The 20,341-nt window shown below is 43.2% G+C and overlaps 1 protein-coding gene across 2 annotated transcripts in view; it reads right to left on the bottom strand.

Annotated features, from left to right (window-relative positions):
• The window catches only part of foxp4 (forkhead box P4), a 191,372-nt gene extending 174,819 nt beyond the window's left edge, over positions 1 to 16,553 (bottom strand). The window contains exon 1 of one of the 2 annotated variants that reach the window (XM_027279839.1): positions 16,315 to 16,553. In XM_027279839.1, coding sequence (XP_027135640.1) covers positions 16,315 to 16,365 — 51 coding nt within the window. In that variant the 5' untranslated portion in view covers positions 16,366 to 16,553. The remainder of the gene's footprint in view (positions 1 to 16,314) is intronic. The other variant, XM_027279838.1, reaches the window with a different exon arrangement.
• Between the last annotated feature and the right edge of the window lie 3,788 nt (positions 16,554 to 20,341).

Below are 20,341 nucleotides of genomic sequence, written 5' to 3'. Positions count from 1 at the left end.
CTAAATAGACAACATTTAAAGCATGCAGGCAAAAGCTGTAATCGGACAATAACAGGATTTTTAAGGTCAATACCAATATGCATATTTGATGGGAGTGCTTTGGGAGCCACGTGACTGCTGACCTTTGTTGCATGTCACACACCTCTCTCTGTACCCCGCTTCCTGTCTGCCTCTGCTGTCAAAAGCTGGAAAAATGTCACATGATCTTTAAACTTTCCTTACCAACCACAGCGGCCACAGGTTCAAGTCCGTTGCTGCATGTCATTCACTCCCTCTACCCCCTGTCCTGTCTCTCAAGGTGTCACTCTCTAACATAGACCAAAAAGCACTAATTACTATAACATTTCATAGCCTAATTCAGTGGTTCTTAATCTTGTTGGAGGTACCGAACCCCACCAGTTTCATATGCTCATTCACCGAACCCTTCTTTAGTAAAAAATAAAATATGATTTTTTTACTGGTGCACAAAATGAACCGTGCATTAACATCACCTTGTTCAAATAACAAAACCAACACAGTGCATGAACTCACAACAACTTACCTCAGTGTGACTTCTGCTGTTGCCTTTGAGAGACCAGTTCAGATATGCGTGGCTTCACCTTGGCAAGTGCCAGTCTCATGTCATTTTCACAGCAAAGTCTGTTCCTTTTCTTAGTTTTTATGTCCAGCATCCTCAAAAAACGATTGCTCACAAAGATATGTTGTAACAAATGGTATAAAAAATTCCAGGGCGGAGGCTCCACCGAACCCCTGAGACCGACTCACAGAACCCCTAGGGTTCGATCGAACCCAGGTTAAGAACCACTGGCCTAATTATTCTATTTTTATATTATTTCCAGTCTTGTCATCGGTATATAAATGTGTAAATGTGATCCAGCTTCCTAGAGAATCTCCAGAGTTTGTTTTTCAGCTATGTGGAATGTGAACTAATGACAGCTGACAGCCATCACATCCTCAAGTAAACCAGTGTTATCGACTTACCTAAGAGGTCATTACAAAACTAAACACAGTGCTGCTGTGCTCCTTTTCTTACAATTATATCAGGAAAATATTGTATTCCGTAAAATGACAGTCCTCTAATCAGGATACTGCGTTATTGCTTATGATATTACCGCGTATTTTTCACCCTACAATCACCAGCCATGCCATGCCCTGTACGATTCACACTGTTTACGGTTATCACTATTTGTCATTGCAGAGTTTCGGAGCAGGACATAACAACGAGGCGAACGCCAGCATCCACCTGAAAAGCGTTTCCCAAACCAAACCAAAGAAAGATTATAAACCATCTCTAAATTGTGTTTTCAAAATTATTCCGGAACCTTTTACTAAATAAATAAAGTCGTGGCACAAAACAAATTGGACTGCACTATGAGGGGCCAACTCGACGAAGACCTGAGACCCAAAACAAAAATGAAAACGCTTTCAATGATGATAATAATGATGATAGGAGTGACAATAATTCTTCCACGCATAATGATGTAAAACAATATAACTGTCCCGTCAAAAGAACTTCATGAGACACATCTATAGTCATTTACAGATCATAAAGTATACAAACTACATAACTGAATACATGTTTCTTCACTTATAGCTGAAAATCAAGAATTATAATGGATATGTGCAGCTTGTTTTGTTAGAGTTCATTGTGCACACTGTTCTCTGTCTGCATGTTTTTCACGGCTGGTTAACCTGTTTTTTGTTCTCTTTTCTTCATTTTCTTTGGAAGGAGATATACTACATGAAGAATGATTTCGGAAAGGTTATTCCTAAAAACCTGTTGGGGTTTTTTTTTTTTTTTTTAAATGTGTAATTTGTCCATGTGCACACTCAAAGCTCTGGTTCTCCTAACCAAGCCCAGAAGTCAAGCATGCGTGACCTCCTCTCCGAGCGGTGTGTACGTGCATCCCATTGAAAGGCTTGACTTCACCGTTTCCTTTTTAGCAGCAGCAGCAGTCGGGCACTAAAGCTTACAAAACTAAAAAGGACACACACACACATACACAGTTTCACCACGCATACACTCACACACACACAAAACGTCTCACCTCTCCACCTCCAGACTTTGTGTGTGTCTGTGTGTGTGTGTGCGGCTATTGTGTGAGCAGGTAGAACCATCTGGGGTGTAGATCACAGCCAGATGTCCCGGGCTCCGCCACCAGCCAGATCACCTTACATAAATACTTTACCATGTGAGGGAATCATTTAGCCATATTAATTGACGGTAAACTGGAACGAAGGCCCCAGACTCCTGCAGACACCCACACACACACACATGCACGCACACACACACACACTAACACAAAATCCTGCATCACAGGTGGGTTCCTTCACTCACAGGAGCAGCGAGTGGGTAACCGGTGGTAACCGGACTCTGATCAAAAGGAAGATTGACATAAATAAAGAGCCTGCAGGAATGCATTGTGCAAACAAAATATGAGCTGGGCCCCAAAACATTCCCTGGAGGGGAGGGCTGAGGAGGGAGGAGGAGGAGGAGGAGGAGGAGGTAAGGGGTGAGAGGAGAGGGGGGGGGCAGTTGAGTAGTTTTCGTTTTTATTCCCTCTCTCGGCACTTAAGCCTCCTGTCTTTCACTTTGGTACATCCAGACATGTGTCTGAGTATTCAAAGTCACATAAAAAGCCCAAGTGAAAATAGTAGGAACAGCGAAAAGAGGTGGTGGAAGTTCATTTTTGACAGCAGCAGGCCATTCAGATTTAAACTGCCGAGATTAAAAATCATGTACTTGGGGGCATAGCGGACTGGGTTTCGCCCCTCTAGTGACAGTCTAATGTTTTGCCACCTATTGTTGTCACTTCTAAACAGGACCAAACCTTCTTTAGCGGAGGGGGAGTGATATTTAATCCCCCTGCTTACTGAACCTTTGATATGGTAGCCTTCACCCATGGGCCTCTCTAAAGGTTTATGTACACACTGACACAGGATGACACACACACACACATACACACATGCTGTACATGCGCACAACAAAAAACCTGTCTGGGGAAGTTCCATGTAGCTTCTGGTGTCTGTTTGTCTCCATGTAAGGCTTTAAATCCGGAGGGGAAAACAAAGTGGCACAGCCCGCGTAGACGTACACAGACGGTACCATACACATGGCCCGTGACACTACCATAAGAGGAGTTTACAGCTGGCACCGCGGGGTCACTTCAACCAGCAACTGGGACATTTTTAGGGTTTTCTTTCCAAAACAGAACCAGAGACTGTATCACTAAAAAGAGTGTTGCTAAAACCGGCCGCCTACGCACACAAACAGAAACACACACAGAGAGAGAGATTACGGTTGACTTTAAACAAAACTCTGTGCAACTATTCTCTCCTGGGCTTGTGTCACAAGATAATGAGTATTAAAATAAACTTTTTTGGTTTACAATTGCTATGTGCACGTCTCAGTGAGCACTTGTGTGTTTTTGTGTGTTTCCACAGCACAAAAGCATCCAGGACCAGTTGATGACGAGACAAAATGGAAGGAGGGAGCGGATGAAAGTTAGAACAACAATAGAGAGATCACAACATCTCCCAAGGTTGCAACCTCAGCTCCGCGGGGAAAAAACACACTGTTTTAACTGTGCATAGAGATATTGCACTCTCAGTAGGGATTGAAGGGGGACCCATCGAGTGCCTGCTCAGCCTAAAATGTAACTGTTGGTTTGTGTTTTGGGGATTTGCGTGCATGTGTGTGCCCCACAGCAAGGTATCCCATCCCTCCAGGCGAGGTGACGGAGGTGAGGAGCAGAGGGGGGAGACAGCAGGGGATCCCTGCTGGCAACGCTCTGGGAGGAACCGCAGGGTGCTGCTCTTCCCACAGAAATCAAGGAGGCGGAGGACAGGTGACAGAGTCATGGAAGAGAGGAGTAAACAGAATGAGATGTAAGCAAAGAAAAGGAGGCAGAGGTCGGATCCTCCTCTCCTGCTTACCTTCACCCCCTTTTCCCTTTGCAGAGGCCGCTCGTGGAAGAAAAACAGAACGCAAGAGGCAGGAAAGGGCTGAATGAAAGGAAAGAAAAACAAGGAAAGGTAAATCTAATTACAGAGGCCAGATATGGCAGCAACGTTAGTTAACACTGAGACAATAAACACCGCTCCCATGCAACCACACTGTGTGTGTGTGTGTGTGTGTGTGTGTGTGTGTGTGTGTGTGAGTGATAGGGACCAGAGGAGGGCAACAGGGAAAGACGAGCCGATGTTTGTTTGTACATGGCTGTTTCTCAGGCCCTTGACACTGGCATTCCAGAGCAACACACACACACACACACACACACACACACACACACACACACACACACGTTGACATTTCATAACCAATGGAGGTCAGATCCCAGCACACACCCTGTGGCTAAACTTAAGTCCTCACTGCTGCACATAGGCCCCAAACAGACACACAAATACGTGTATCAATAAGACGCACACACACACACACACACTCACACACAAATACTTATTTCTTAAATGGCCAACATGCCCACCATGACGTGCAGCAAGGAGCATCAGTGGAGAATGTTTGAAGGGCTGACTTTGTCTTTACCGGGATGTAGCAACCAACCAAAACACACCGATGCACCGAAATACACTTTATACACATCTCGGGATTTGTGTGTTACAAAAACTGTAATCAGCATCGCTTTGAAACACCGTCCGTGCCCACTAACACACAATGCCATGTGTCATCTCTCCCCTCTCCTGCCTCACACTCATTCCTCCGTCGAATGCTTGGATGTGTTCGCAGCAGGTCTTACTCAGTGACACCTGCCTGCTTTCTTAGTGTGTGTGTGTGTGTGTGCATAGTGTGTGCAATGTGTATGTGTGTCAGGCACAGAGACCCCCAGTCTAACCTAAACACTTGTGAGAGGAGATTTTTATACAGCCAGACATTCAAAACAAACCTCTGCCTCAGCCACTATCTGTCTTTGTGGACGTGAGACATTTTAAAAAAGGAGCTTTTACCACACATCAGAAATTGAATGCTCCGGGGAGACTTGGTGAGCCAGTATGTACACACACACACACACACACACACACACGGAGACACACATGGAGACACACACAAACATGCACACAGTCCACCCACCCCTGGTACCCCATCCGGGAGGTCAGAACAAGGAGGGGGGAGGTGGGTAACATACCGTTGTATTAGTGCACTTTTACCGTGGATAAAGAATGGCCATAAAAGGTAAAACCATCCTGCTCGGATCTGCTTACTGTAAACAAGCAGAGAGGAAAGTGGAGCGGGTGAGAGATGCCGTCTGGAGAGGTGCAGAAAATGAAGAAAGCAGCAAGGAGAGGAGGAGGAGGAGGAGGAGGAGGAGGAGGGTGAAGGGTGGCAGAGGACAGGAGAGGCCAGAGTTTCATATTTTGCTCACTTCGCAGTTGAAGGATATCGCTTGACAGGTTACGTACTAGATCCAAATATCCAAGGTTTTTGCACAAATGTGCTATTTCTAAATCGATCAAGATATAGATCTACAAAAACATTAAACAAATAAACCCTGTAAAAAGGAAGAAAAATAAACATTTCATCTCTTGCAAACATGACAAACTTCATGCAGAACCCCTGTATTAATATAACATATATATTGCAATGGGTGTTGTTTTTTTCACGGCTGTATTAATAGGCTCTCAATCTGTATGTTTTCCATTCATCTGCAGCGTGCCATCTGTTCAATCTCGGCACTAACGCCTGTCTGTTATTTCTTCACTTCAAGGCAATAAGACCCTTTGTTTTAAACACACACATGTCGATCATATCAAAAGGTCTTCTGCACCTTGAGTTCCAGGGAAACTCAAGCTTCAAGGATTAAGGTTCAAATATCAGAGAGAGTGAGTGCTATTAGTTAATTATATCATTCTGAAGCTACCTGATAACATTAACATTAATCATCATTAGATTTTTTTTTATTTTTTTGGAAGGCCTATGAAGACTCTTCTCTCTGGGAACTCTTTGGGAGTTTTTCGATGTTTAATATTACTCAGTACTTAATGCAACAAAAATCCCGTCCTCTAAACATTCCTTGAAGATTGCTCTTTTCTCTGCAGGTGTGTGTGTGTGTGTGTGTGTGTGTGTGTGTGCGCGCATATGAGCGCTGATTAAACGTGTCTGGTGTGCAGGGCGTTAGCTGCAAGCTTCAGGTTACTACGACAACACCTTCAAGTTATCGTCCGCAGCCAAAATCACGGAGAAAAAACGAAAAGTAAAAGATGTGTCCGCCTCTATTATTTGTTCACTCAGAAATGTACACAGACTCTCTCACACACACACAATGAAAGGAATTTAAATATTTTATGTCTTATGATGTAACAAATGCCTGAACTAGTCAGGGACAGGCCTTGGAGGCAGGAGGTGCACTCAAATCTAAATACTGAACACAATGTATGATAATATTTTAACTCCACTACATCGACTTTTTTAAAACTGTTTTCAAGAATTCAGCAACGCCTGCATAGGATTCTTCCCCAGACTACGTTTCTCCAGAGACAGAAATACAGGTTGACTCAGGGTGATGTGGGGCTGTGGGGTATTAATGTGTGTGTTCTTCTCCTAATTCACTTCACCGGTACAATTTCACCAATTTCTCCTCTCTCAATACAAATGAATATATAGAAAGATAAATAAATAACTCACACTTCTAATAGTTAAATTGCATTGAACCAAAAGCATTACATTTTTAGAGGAGTAATAGCTTTTAGTTTTCTCCTTTTTTTATTCTTATTTTTTTTGTGGTTGAAAAGGCCTGGACAAGAAATGTGTATATGCACATACACACACACACACACACACACAAACACGGGTTGGCCGGGGGCAACGTAACAATGCAAAGTGGGAAAAACATGAGTCGGGCTGTTGAGCGTGAAAAAAGATGTCTTCAAATGAATAGAGTAAACCAGAGCAAATGAAGAGATGCATCAAGGTGGAGGAGGATGAATGAGAGATGAATGGAAGCACAGGGGTGAAACACGGAGAGGCTGATTTGCGTAATCCCATCGTGGAAATTGACTTTTAAATGCAATATTCAATTTCTGCACTCCTGGAAGCGTGCGACAGCGAGGGAGCCCGGCTTTTTTGGTTAATAATAATAACAAAATAATGTACTTGAGACATAAAAGCAAATAGAGAAATGAGAAGAGGCAAGCTTCGGGAAGAGCGTAGAGACACATTTCTGCGGCAAACAAAAGTGCGGCAGCCTTCGCTAACAAGGCTGAGAGAATTAGTTCCACCTTGGCCTCTCAGGTTTCACAATCAGAAGCAAAAAAAAAAAAAAACACTCTGAATTTCAATAGGGGTACAACAGTCACGGCACATATGCAAAAATGGACAATGGTCTATGAATGTAACCGATTCATAAAGAAGTTGCTGTGTGCTACGGCTCTGCCAACATCAGCAAACAGGAAGACGTGTGCCATAAACTTATTCAAGGTGATATAAAGGTTCGGGTGGATGAATCCAGAAATGTCTCTGAGCTGACCAATAACTGCTTATAGAACATAATCAGCTACTGAAAGTTAAACATAATCAGTTTCAGATTACTAACGCACTTTCCTAAACACTCGGTGAACACTGATTATTGTTTGAATAGCGCGTGTATAGCAAAGTATAGTTCCTGGTGTTAGACAGTTGTACAGTTTGATAATTCAGTCGCTCGTTCATGTTTATTTATACGATCCGTCGTCATACGCAAAGGCCACAAAATGACGGGGTGTCAGTGGTGATGTGGTGCTACAACAGAGGAGAGGAAACGAAGCGCAAGGTCTTCACTGCACATGTGTAAAACTGACCTTGTGTTAGTGTCTGCGCAGACGAAAATGCTCAGAGTTCATGCAAACAGTTAGTGAAGGCGATAGATAGATAGATAGATAGATAGATAGATAGATAGATAGATAGATAGATAGATAGATAGATAGATAGATAGATAGATAGATAGATAGATATGTAACAAGATCAAAGATGGTAACAGAGGTCAGTACACAATTGTTCCTTTGGGGCTCGATTCAGAAGGACATGACAATAATTTCTATACACTGTGAATGAATGTTGTTCAGTTGCACAATAGTGATACACCTTTACCACATCTTTCTACACCTGCAGTGTTGGACAGGTGTTGTGTCACACAAGATGTATGTGTGTGGGTTTTTTTTATATTTCCAACAGTCTGTGTAGAATGAACTGAAGAACTGGGGGGACTGGTTTAGTTTAAGGACAAAACGTGGCAACTAAAAAACAAAAAAACAAAAAGCAGGAAATGAAAAATATATTTAACTTTCTTCCAAAAAAGAGAATTAAAAAAATAAAATGACTTGTGGCTTAGCAGCAACAATCAAAAGCAAAATTAACACCAAACACAGCATGCAGACACATTCTCACCTGTTGACTGGAGGGACGATCTGGATGAGGGAACATTAACCTCTGCCTGAGAGAAGAAGCTTACAGTATATCGCTTGTTATATTGCTTACATTCTCATGCAGTTAAATGCAGGTCCTTCATTGCATGGCGATTCAATAAACTTGATTTTTAAACTTGGCATTGGTCTCAAGATCTTCAAACCACGTTGGATGATGTGCGATATATCACTAAAGACTCTGGCACATTATTTGATAAATATATCTATTAAATGTGAGTTGAACTGACCTGACAGACAGCCTGTTGCACATACAACAGAAACTTGATCAGTGAAGTGTGCGAGGTCGACAGAGTCAAAAACCTTCTCTGCAAACATTCCCGCTGTTTGCATTCATCATTCAATGAATTCAGTTCAGAGATAGTAAACCTGACCTCGGAGTTTCTGGAAATAAAGTTTTTGAGGTGGTGTGCATGTAATTCATCAGGTGAGTATGGACATACAGTATGTTTAATGCTGTACGAACTACATAGTATGAGCTACTTGAGTGATAATAATAATAATATGAAATCCTCAGCACAGCACGAGTTCGTTTTCTGAGAGAAACATTCGATTCACTAGTTTTGATTAAGTTGAAAGAATGTTTCAGTATGCGCTTATCCAATGCATGTCCCAAGGGCATGTGTCGGTTCAATTCAATCTAGACAGTAATGGATATCAAAGGGTGCTACGTCGGTGGGTGTATTTTTTTTTTTAATGCGGTCTTATGTTGGTTAATTAGACATTCTTGGAATTTAACTTGGAAGAAATGTGTATCTGTGCGCATAAGCTGTTTGGAAACGAATAGATGGCCTGCTGAAAGATGTTGCTGCAGAGTTAACACTTAAACACAGGTGCACACTAGGCATCAGTCTCCCTCACACACACACACACACACACACACACACACACACACACACAGGTCCCATAGCTCTAGCTGTAATCAGCGTGTTTATATGGAGTGTCAAGAAACCTGGGTCGCTCTGACAAAAAGCACTGGGCGAAATGAGGAATGCCAAGACGACGCGGTAAATAGCGCAGACCTCATCATCCGTCTCTAATCCACGCACACACACACACACACACTCTTGCCTGCGCACACGCAGTTGTGTCCGCTGCCGGTCAAGTGACGAGGACCGATAGAGTGAACGGAGACGGGGACAGAGGAGTCAAACAAAGGAGTGAAATATGAAGACAGGAGGAAACAGAGAGCCAAAATAAGAGAGGAGGAAGCAGAGGGATGGAGCACAGGATGAAGCTGACAGATATTAAAACAGCCAGAACACACCGAGAGAGCTTTCCCCTTCCTGAGAGCTAATATACAGAGATTAGTGGGGGGGCGGGAGAGAGAGAGACAGGGAGAGAGAACGCCTTTCTTAAAAGCTGGAAGAAAAAAAAAAACTGCACAAAAAAAGAGAAACTTCTTTAAACCCGTACCTCTCCCGTCTCCTTTTTCAAATTTTCAAATCTAATTTCTAATTCTGATATTAAAAAAACTTCTCACGTAACACCCCGGAACGATTAAAGTGGCATTCAACGGTGAGAGCGTACGACGTGCTCGCTGTTAAGTACATTTTTTAGGATGATGCTGCTGCTATTAAAGCAGAAAAAATATAAATCATTGCACTCCTATCGCAGTAAAAAAAAAAATCCCTTTTTAAGCTGCTGTGAAAATAAGGCCCCCTTTCCTACTTTTACCTCCAGCCAACAAATAAAGGTGTAATTGATGTGCAGTGAGTTGCCAGTTAGAGGTTGTTTTATGTCTCGGCGGGACGGTCATGGCAGTGGAATCTCACCGACTATTTTTTCGCCTGTTGTATAAGCCTCGCGGGGGACTCGAGGTAAATTTGAGACAAGCTGAAAATGTTTCTCTTTTTTCCACTGTCTAGCTCGCTGCACACTGTCACACACACACACACACACACAGAGGCTAAAACGCAGCCACAAAAACACATACGCAACTCTTCAGCCTCCTCCAGTATGTGTGGGTGGGGGAAGTAAGGTGGGGGAAACTAATATTTCTCTTGAGAGAGATTGATGTGATCTGTTCAGCACTTCATTGTTTGAGGACGATTTGAGCGAACAGGCTGTTCTCAGCAGACCTGGCCGTCTGCGTGTGTGTGTGTGTGTGTGTGAGTCAACAGCAGACCATGAGCATTAAGGAAAGAAATTGCTCTATTATTTTAGTGACTGCAACAAATCAGTTGGTTCACCTTTGTCCCTCTCAATTGTTGGAGCGAACATGGACAAACTCAGCCAGCACACGCGGGACCGGCTGCTTGTTCGTGCACTGCATAAGCCCAGCCGAGTGAATAGACCCTTTTCACATCGACAGATAAAGGGATGAAGGGTAATAAAACGTGTATACTTTATTCGCTAATACACTTGAGCTGTCCTTTCATGCGATTCACCAGAGCCCGTCTCCGAAGGGAAACAGCAAACGCGCCCGCGCTCGCAATGTATTGCCAAGGCGAAAAACTTTACTCCAAAGTGTTGCTTGAAATGTTTACTTGAGTGCTGTCCATTATGTAACCATAAGAGAAGTCCTCCATCTGATCAGAATTGGCCACTTACCCCGAGCAATGGGCACAGCAGAGCTTTGCTTTGAAGCAATGTGTCCTCATACTCTGTGTATCAGGTCTTATAGAGCTCAGCAGTGCCTTGGATGCAATGACACTGTGGCTATTAATCAAAATCCTCGATTCAGAATATTTATAGTCTCGCTCTTGAACTCTATCTGCAATGTCTCGCAAAATGCACATTTGCGATATAAAACGAGTTCATTTCAACAATGTGTAGAGTTCTGGTGCGCTGATGGAGCGCTAAAGTGTTTAAGAAAATAACGGTTTGAGTTAAGATAATTACAGAACACACGGATACTTAAGCTCGGGGCGCAGAGCTGGCAGGTTCAGCTCTTAAGTCTCTGAAAGAAAACGGTGGCGCGAGTGGCGTACGGCCTCTTCTCTGCTGTGTCATTCAAGTGGCAATGTTCAACGAAAAATGAAAGCAGCTTCATCAATAGGCATCAAGGGAGTAGAGGTGGAGGAGGAGAGAGAGAGCACACGTCCCTGTGCAGAGAGGATGGGTCATACCTGCACAAACCAGGGAGCAGCCACACTAACACCAATTTCTGTGAATGGGGGCCCCGGCGTCTCATTCACTTTCGATTGAGATCTGAGCGAGATTCAATTGAAATTAATTTATTTCCGAGTGATAACGACGTTTCTTGTCCTCTTTTTCTAACGGCGAACACATTTCTATAGAGTGTAAAGGTTTTTTCAACGAGTAACCTTGTGAGATTATAGCACTGCGCCATCATCATCCTATTCTGTACAGGCTAATACTGTGGAGGCAGATCACTACAAATGCAGCTGCTGGTTCACATTAGGGAAGCATGATTTCAGATCACATGACAAATACTTGTCTCTTGAGATATATATATATATTATATATATATATATATTTTTGCTACATCCCTCCACAACTAAAGCTTCAAAGACGTGGTGTGACATCTGTTTTGCTGTGAATAAAGTCAGTTGGCCTGAATTCAAATGGGACAGATGTTCGGGCAGAGTTGAACATGATTCTGGTTTGGCAATCAAGAGTGTTTAGCTGTTCACAGATAAGTGGAGATAAAGTGCGCGGGCGTGCTTATGCACACTGCATAATTCAAACAGCGCGTTGGATGCGACCGCGTGGCGTTTGCGAGGCATGTTTGAAGATAGACACCGCCGGCCTGTTGATTTTATGTGCCGAGTCAAAGACGTCACAAATCAAGAAAGGCGATAACAACAAAGACGTTTCACGGAGAGGAATGACAAAATTCAACGAGTAGATAGAGTAAAATGACAAAGTAGAACAATAAATAGTGGAGGTAAGAGATAGTGACCCTCTTCCCAGGGCCAAACGTCCCCAGGATAAAAACGAGCGCTGCCTTGTATAGGTTGTATTAGTTTGTTGTTTCTTTTATCCCATTCTCTCTCTCTTTCCTTTCTCTGTGTAACAAAGGCCTCTCTTTATGTGTCTTTTATTTCATCACTTCTCATTGTGCGCGATCGCAGAGGCGCAGCAGTCAAACTTGCGGGAAACAAAAAAAAAAACCAGCTCGTTCTCGCGTCTCTGTGGCACAAAAACCAACCGACCGACCAACAACAACATATCAAATTCTTCATTAATGAACAGCGAAGAACACAAGAGAGCGCTGTGGTTTTTTACAAATCAAAGTCACCGAGGCGTGTGAACCGGATAAAGAGTGTGTTTTCAAGGTGTGTGTGCAAAGAGGAGAACTTTGCAAAGGAAAACAAGAGCACCAGATTTGGCTGTTAGTAGTCGAGATGTTTCTCCACGGAGGAGAAGAGGAGCTGCTGTAATTGTTTTCTGTCTCTGTTTTGACATCAAGACGAGGGGTCGGTGATTGATTTTTTATTCCGTTACAGCTGTTGCCAAAGACCATCTATGAATCAACGATGTATGTTTTAACTGGTCTCTTCTGTTTATAGATGCTGTTGTTGATAGAAGTACCTGGCACCGACACTGTTTTCAAAGTCAGATCTAATTAAAATGCACTATTTTTTAACTATTATTTCACTCTCTTCTGAAGAACTTTAACATCCCCGAGTCTAAATCATGAAATATACGTCATTTTTTTCCCTGCACTAAATAGAAGTGACACCAGATTTGTTAGAGCTTTGAAAGATTTTTAAAATGCGATGTGTCACTTTCCGTCAACATCTTGAGCGAAATGTGCTTCAGGACGCCTCATGGAGCCTCATGAGCTTCCACTTCAGGCCAGAGCGTCGGCCGCTTTGTTCTTTTCTCAGACGCGTCACGATAATGAGAAGCGTCAGGTTCCATCAAGCAGAAGAGGACAGGTCCACATTACAGATGCATACATCACTGCTCTCATTTCAATGTAATAACACCTGTCGGGCCTGATGAGGGGGGTGCAGTGATGGCTTAGTCTGAGAGCAATGGACACACACACACACACACACACACACACACACACACACATGCACGAACAAACACACAGGAAATAATCAAATCAACAAAACACATGCAATAAGCAGGAGTGACTGAATAACACGTAGCACACATGTTTTGTTTAAGCTTACTAGTCTGTGCTGCATGCATACACACACACACATGCATTAGAGATTTAAGAGGATGCCTTTCAGTATATGAAGCTTCTTCTATATCAGGAAGAAAACGTACTATTAGGGATGTAACGATGCATCGTGACACGATTAAAAATCGGTACAGATGCGTGACGATTCGCACCGGTTGACAGAAAAAATGAATCGCAATTCTTGTCGAATGCGAGAGAAGTAGGATATGTTCTTTTTCGTCTTTTTTTAAAATTAGAAATAGGTTACGTCATCTTAAAAAAAGTCACTGGTCGGTGGATTCATTTGTTCAACGTCAGGCGTCAAGTCACGTACGGAGCACAGAGCGAGGGAAGACATGGCGACGGTAGAAAATATCTTTGAAATAGAGGACGCACCGAGCAATTTGAAATCACCTGTGTGGCGGCTTCTTGGATTTCCTATATACACAAATATGTATGTAAATGTTGCAAGAGACTGCAACATATAGCAGCAACACGAGCAACGTGCAGCAGCATATCAGCCGCCACCACAGTGAGAAGCAAAGTAACAGCAGCAGTTTACTGTGAGAGTGTTTCTAAAGAAAGCAGATATTTGTCATGTACTTTGTTGTTTAAGATGTAAGTTGCACTTTTTATAAGAGAACACAAACTGTTTGAGAGTTTCTGTAAAGAAAGATTTTTTTTCCTACAAATAAAAAGATCATTTTATTTGGTCAAAATTTGTCTATAGCTCATTTTGATAAAAACGAAATCGTGAAAAAAATCGTATTGTGAACAAAAACATCGTGACTCGAATCGAGTCGTGAGTTGAGTGTATCGTTACATCTCTACTTACTATGTCTGTTTTATCCTGCAATAACCACGATATCTACGAGTTCTAACAATACAGATACTCTCACGTGTTTAATTCTCTGACCCTCTCGTTGCCAGTGCCTTTCAAATCAGGAGACATAAATACATTTCCTGATGTTAGATTCAGACAAAAAAAAGAGATCGTGATTCTAAGCCCACGTTGAACCACGTGCAGCGGACCGGGGTCAGCTTCTTCTTTTAGAGGGGCAAGTTATATTAACTCTGAAACTAAAGGCTCATTTCAGCAGCAGAGAGGTTCAGAAGCCGAGTCACACGGGTCAGCTAAAGAAATAAGGTAGAAAGTAGGACAATGGGTCACTTGGCCAACAAAAGACCGACAGAGCAATGCAACAAAGCACATTAACAGCTGAGAGTTTATTAGATACAGTTAGGCAAAACTAAGCCAGCCATTAAATAAATCCTAACTTCATGAAGGTTATACTTTTGAGTTTGTGTTGAAACTGTTTAAGAGTGCTGTTGACTCAACTCCAGGGTCGATTTACAGTGCTGTCGAACTGTACTGCTTTACGCTGAGAGACTCTCCCTCCCCCTGATATAAATAGTTTTGACATAATATTAGAAACAGCTGTCAATATGATGCATCATACTTTACAGTGAGGGCACCGCAAAACCACAGCTGCCAAAATAACCTCCGAACGTTGAATCAACACCTCTTTCAAAAGGGTCCAAACAAAAAACTGATCATTATAATCTTTATTAAGAGAGGATTTATTGCAGGGCTGTTGTATTAGTGTGTCTGATGGACTGGAAACAGTTCACATATCACACACACACACACACAGGTGTCCTGCTTATTCTCTTACTGTAGTACAAAGCTTGTACTCGGATACACGAGTGTATTTCTGTTCAAAAGTAGCATTGCATGTATCAGATACATGACTTACACCAGGGGTCTCCAAACTACGGCCCGCGGGCCACATCCGGCCCGCCTAAACACTTGGAGTGGCCCACTTAATGATCCCAAACAATCCTAATCTAAACATGGCCTATTTTTCAAAATTGCATTTTCCTATTATAAAATATCCACACTTAATGATTAAGCTTGGCATTCTAATTAAAATCTACCTTATTTACGAACTATTTGCAGTACTAGCTAATTTTCATCCCTTCACACAATGGTATATTCTGACGTGACTTTGCTCGTGATCAACTTCTGCGCAGTCTGCCCGGGGGATTCAACTCGGCGGGTCAGGGACGGCTGTACAGTGCGGGAGGATCCCCTCGTGGGACCTCTCCCCGGCACTGGCTGGCCTCCGCCAGGAGCATTTCTTCCGCTGCGGTGCACCACGACCGGCTCTGGGTCGGCTTGGAAAGGCTCGGGGGCAAAGGTGGCTCACGGCTCCGGCTGCGAGCTTTACAGCGCCCTCCTGCCCGGACCTCGCCGCTTCCCGGGGCCATGGACCTCTCCGCAACTGTCAAATCGCAACTTAACGCAACTTTCACTTCCTCCCGCAACAAAATAGCAACAAAAATGTAAAAAGCACGGCAACACTAACCTCATGCAACATCAGGCATTTAGGCCGCAACTATTTCAAAAAAGGCCCGCGAAATCCTGGTGGGACTGATATCATTTCCGGTTATCGACTGACCCCGGCCCCCCATCACAGTAAGGCATGTTGATGTGGCCCGCACTGAAAAAAGTTTGGGGACCCCTGACTAACACACAAAAACAGCCTACACAGTCTTAAACTCAATGTGCAGCACAGCTTAAAAACAAAGACAGACTCAGGAGGGACTCAGCTGCAGACAAATCACACACCACCAACAGGTAAGTGAGCAAGCAGTGAATCCAAAACGTGTGTGTGTGTGTGTGTGTGTGTGTGTGTGTGTGTGTGTCTGGCAGACAGTCTGCTGTGGGCTGCATGACACGGCCTGAGGTTTGCACACAGCAGTAAACACATCAGCAAACAACGAGACAAACAGACGGAGGGTTTTTTTTGACTCACATTATTTGACGCCTTGGTCTGTTCTCTTCCTTTTTCATGCAGATGAATCATCCATAACGCGTTTTTCTTTTTGTTGTTGTTGTTGTTGCTGACAGAGCTCCAGCTGCTGCTGGTCAAACCCCGGTGATCATGTCATCAGCAGCACTGGAAATCAAGCCAACTCTTCCGGTTGTTTAATTGTTTAATTGTGAGGCTGCACGGTTCACCTGTTTCACACAGGTTGACGCCTTGATACTAAACGTTTGATACTCCGTGACCCCCAGGGGGTCTGCGGAGGTACTGCAGGGGATCCGCCAATCTTCAGCAAAATAAAAAGTGAGAATTAAAAAAAATATAACAAAAATGATATGATGATACTGTAACATGACCAGCAGCTATGGGAAAAGAAAAAAAAAGGTGAGGAAAGGTGTTGGGTGGAACAACAAAGCAGTTCTTTGTGAAATGAACATAAATTAATAACTTAACTAGTTATATATGTTGATGAAGTGAAGCAGAATGGATACATTTGTCACAGTTAATAAGGTGAATATAGTAAATATAAAAGTTATTGTAGGCCAGGCTTAAAAACAAAAAATATATGAGGGTCCCTGTTCTGTTTGTCTCTCATTCAAGGGGTCCTTGGGCTGGAAAAGAAAAAGCTGAAGAACCCTGTACTAAACTATAAATCAAATAAAGCTTTTTCCTCTGCTAAAGGTGAAATATCATGATTGATATTTGACATTGTGCTGACATTTACCGGCTGTGGTAACCCAGAGGGCGGCTGTTTCGCTCATTTAAGGACACGTAAGGAAAGTATTTTTTATTAAACCTGCGACATGCGAAATGTCATTGTCATTTACACATCCAGCATCGTTCACCTGGAGCTGTGTTTGTGACCTCAGATAGTCCAGTGTTTAATATCTCGCCTTCACTTAGCTCTGTTTTTTGGTCTTTACCAAAAACCTGAAGGAAATATCTGACTTTTTATCTCGCTAGAAGTTCCACGATTTAGTGTTTTTGTGTCTCCAACTCCAAGGTCTACTACTTCATAGCTTTTTTTTCCACATCTTTCACCTTCTTGTGGTCTTAATCAGCAAATGGATCAGGCTCAAGTGTCATCATTTGACCTAAGAGCTGCCAACTGCTAGGAGACACCAAAGTTTAAAAAAAACAAAAAAACAAACACTGTGAAATATGTGTCTGAAAAAATAAAACATGTCATTTCACAACAACTCACAACAGATTTAGTGGAATATGAAGATGTCAGCTCACCTGGTTGGAGGTTCAGGCCTTGCTGCAGCAGCCCAGGGCTGGGTCCTATGGGTACATGCAAAAACCTGCAACCACGAGCAGCTCCTCGAGGGTTGGCTGCAGAAACCTTCCTGGATTCTGACCTGCGGCCCTTCACTGAATGTCCTCTCTCCTTTCTCTCCCTGTTTTTTTTAATCAAATTTGGTCTCAAAAGGCCAGAAATGAGTCGATGAAGATGAAGCTGCAACAAGATCGGCCAGCTAAGCTGAAATCTTTGGAGCTACTCTGGAAATAATGTGTTTTTCTTTGTGCCAAATATGGTATGATTTCCCAGCGTTACACGAGTATACAGTTCAATGGGATGATTATGAGTTTATACTGGAACACTTAAGTCACAGTTGCATTTCGAAATGCAGCATAATAGACCGAATGACATTGTGAAAGGCAAATAAAAAGCAGTCCAGTCACCACCACTTATCCAGTGAGTAATACTTTTTGGTTTGCTCTTGAAGGTATTTCCAACACTGGAAATTAAGTTTAACGTCTGTGTTATTTTTTACAAACAAGTAAATGTGGTGAAATAAGACTCCTCAACAAGTTAATGGCAAGTTTAATAACGTGCACACATTTCCAGTGGCAGCGGCTGTCTGCGCCGCGCGTTTAAAAAGTCATCAAAGTCAGAATCGATGGAACAAACTTCTGCAAAGATATAACACATACGCGTCATTATTAAGAGATCAAATCTGGAGTGTGGCGACTTCGAAGCGAGGTGAATGGAATAAAACAGGGTCGGTTTTTTGCTAATGGACTTCGTACTGTGGCACGTTGGCTCATGTCAGTCAGTCGCTGCTCGCTGCTGTCACAGGTTTTAAGCTTTTAACCAGGCTGTTCGCACCGGGAAATAAAACTCCACTCCAGAAACATCAGAAAGCAGCGAGAGTGTGTGTGCAGCTCTCTTTAGCAGAGTAATACATGCACACTCACACCTTACACACATGAGCAGTCGCACACACACACACACACACACACACACACGTACACAGCAGAAGCAGTAGAACAAGGCATTACCATAAATTCATTAGAGTGGTCGGGCAGTATTTATAAACATGTAGAGATGTTGTTTACAATGTCTGACTGGATGGATTACATTTCTACACAGACAAGTGAAGGAAACACTCCCAATATACACACTGTTTACACTAGGAGGGAGGGAGGGAGGGAGAGAGGGAGGGAGGGAGGAGTGAGAGAAAAAGGGGTTTGAGTACATCGCTCCACAAGGTCCCTGAGTGGCATGTTTTACAGAGCGAAATAAACATCCAATAAAATAAACACCACTCGGCTGTGCTCTGCTGCCATGTTCTGTGCCGGGACAGCACAGAGAGACTTCTGTGTGCGTCCGCCAGCACAACGCATGTGGGCATGTGTGTCCACAGGTGTGAGAGGAGAGGGGAGGAGAGGAGGAGAGAGGAAGAGAGAGGAAGAGAGGAGAGGAGAGGGGAGGAGAGGAGAGGGGAGGAGAGGGGAGGAGAGGAGGAGGGGAGAGGAGAGAGGAAGAGAGGAGAGGAGAGGGGGGGGGAGGGGAGGGGAGGAGAGGAGAGAGAAGGAAGAGAGGAGAGGAGAGAAAATGAAAGAAGAGAGGAGGGGAGAGGAGAGGAGATGAGAGGAGAGGAAAGGAGAGGAGAGAGGAAGAGAGGAGAGGGGAGGAGAGGAGAGAGGAGGGGAGGAGAGGAGAGGGGAGGAGAGAGGGGAGGAGAGGAGAGAGGAGGAAAGGAAAGAAGAGAGGAGAGGGGAGGAGAAGAGAGGAGAGGAGAGAGGAAGGGAGGAGAGGAGAGGAGAGAGGAGAGGAAAGAAGAGAGGAGAGGAGAGGAGAGGAAAGGATAGAGGAAAGGGGAGGGGGAGGGAGGAGGAGAAGGGAGGAAGAGAGAGTAGAGGAAAGAAGAGAGGAGAGGAGAGGAAAGGAAAGAAGAGAGGAGAGTAGAGGGCAGGAGAGAGGAAAGAAGAGAGGAGAGGGGAGGGGAGGAGAGGAAAGGAAAGAAGAGAGGAGAGGAGAGGGGAGGAGACGAGAGGAGACGGGAGGGGAGGAGAGGAAAATAGACCTCGTTTTTTTTTTGTTGCCACTGAATGTGTCACAAAAAAATATAAAGTAAAATAAAAACAATCTTTTTTTTCTATTTATTTATTCATCTAAAAGTTTACAAATATTAAAGGAGCCGTTCATCAGTTTGGGGAAATCAGTGGGTTTACAGTAATGACAGTATGACCAGTTATCTCAGTTTAGCATTATTACAGATGAATGAAGCCAAAAAAAAAAAAAAAAAGTTCATTTTCCGGGATTAAAATAATCCAGATCTTCTCCAGGTTAAGACGCTAACTTCGTCAGCCCCCCACTGTCATGGAGATCTTCCCATGGAACCACGATTTTGTTTCTATATGAGCAGATATATATATATATATTTATATATATTTTCATGAAAGCAGACTGTGTCACCGTTGGATGGAGCCAAAGCTGTTTCAGTCTTTGTCTTGAGCTAAGCTAACATACATACTGCACAGACACAGTGTTCAGTATCTCCTCGTGTGACACGAGAAGAGAATAATCTTTGAATCATTCCTTCAAACTCATTCCTGAAACAAAGCGTCTGTTAATTATACATCGTTATGACAAATACGTCCTGGTTTGTTGATCTGCAGTTTCATGCTGACTCATTCATCCGTTCAGGGTTACATAAATAGTACGAAACGTCTACTATGGCTGGTATTTCCCCTTTTTGAGCCACAACAACACTGAAACACAACT

The sequence above is a fragment of the Larimichthys crocea genome, chromosome VI (assembly GCF_000972845.2).
Source record: "Larimichthys crocea isolate SSNF chromosome VI, L_crocea_2.0, whole genome shotgun sequence".
Classification (NCBI taxonomy): Eukaryota; Metazoa; Chordata; class Actinopteri; family Sciaenidae; genus Larimichthys; species Larimichthys crocea.
This window is presented reverse-complemented; position numbering and strand designations above follow the sequence as displayed.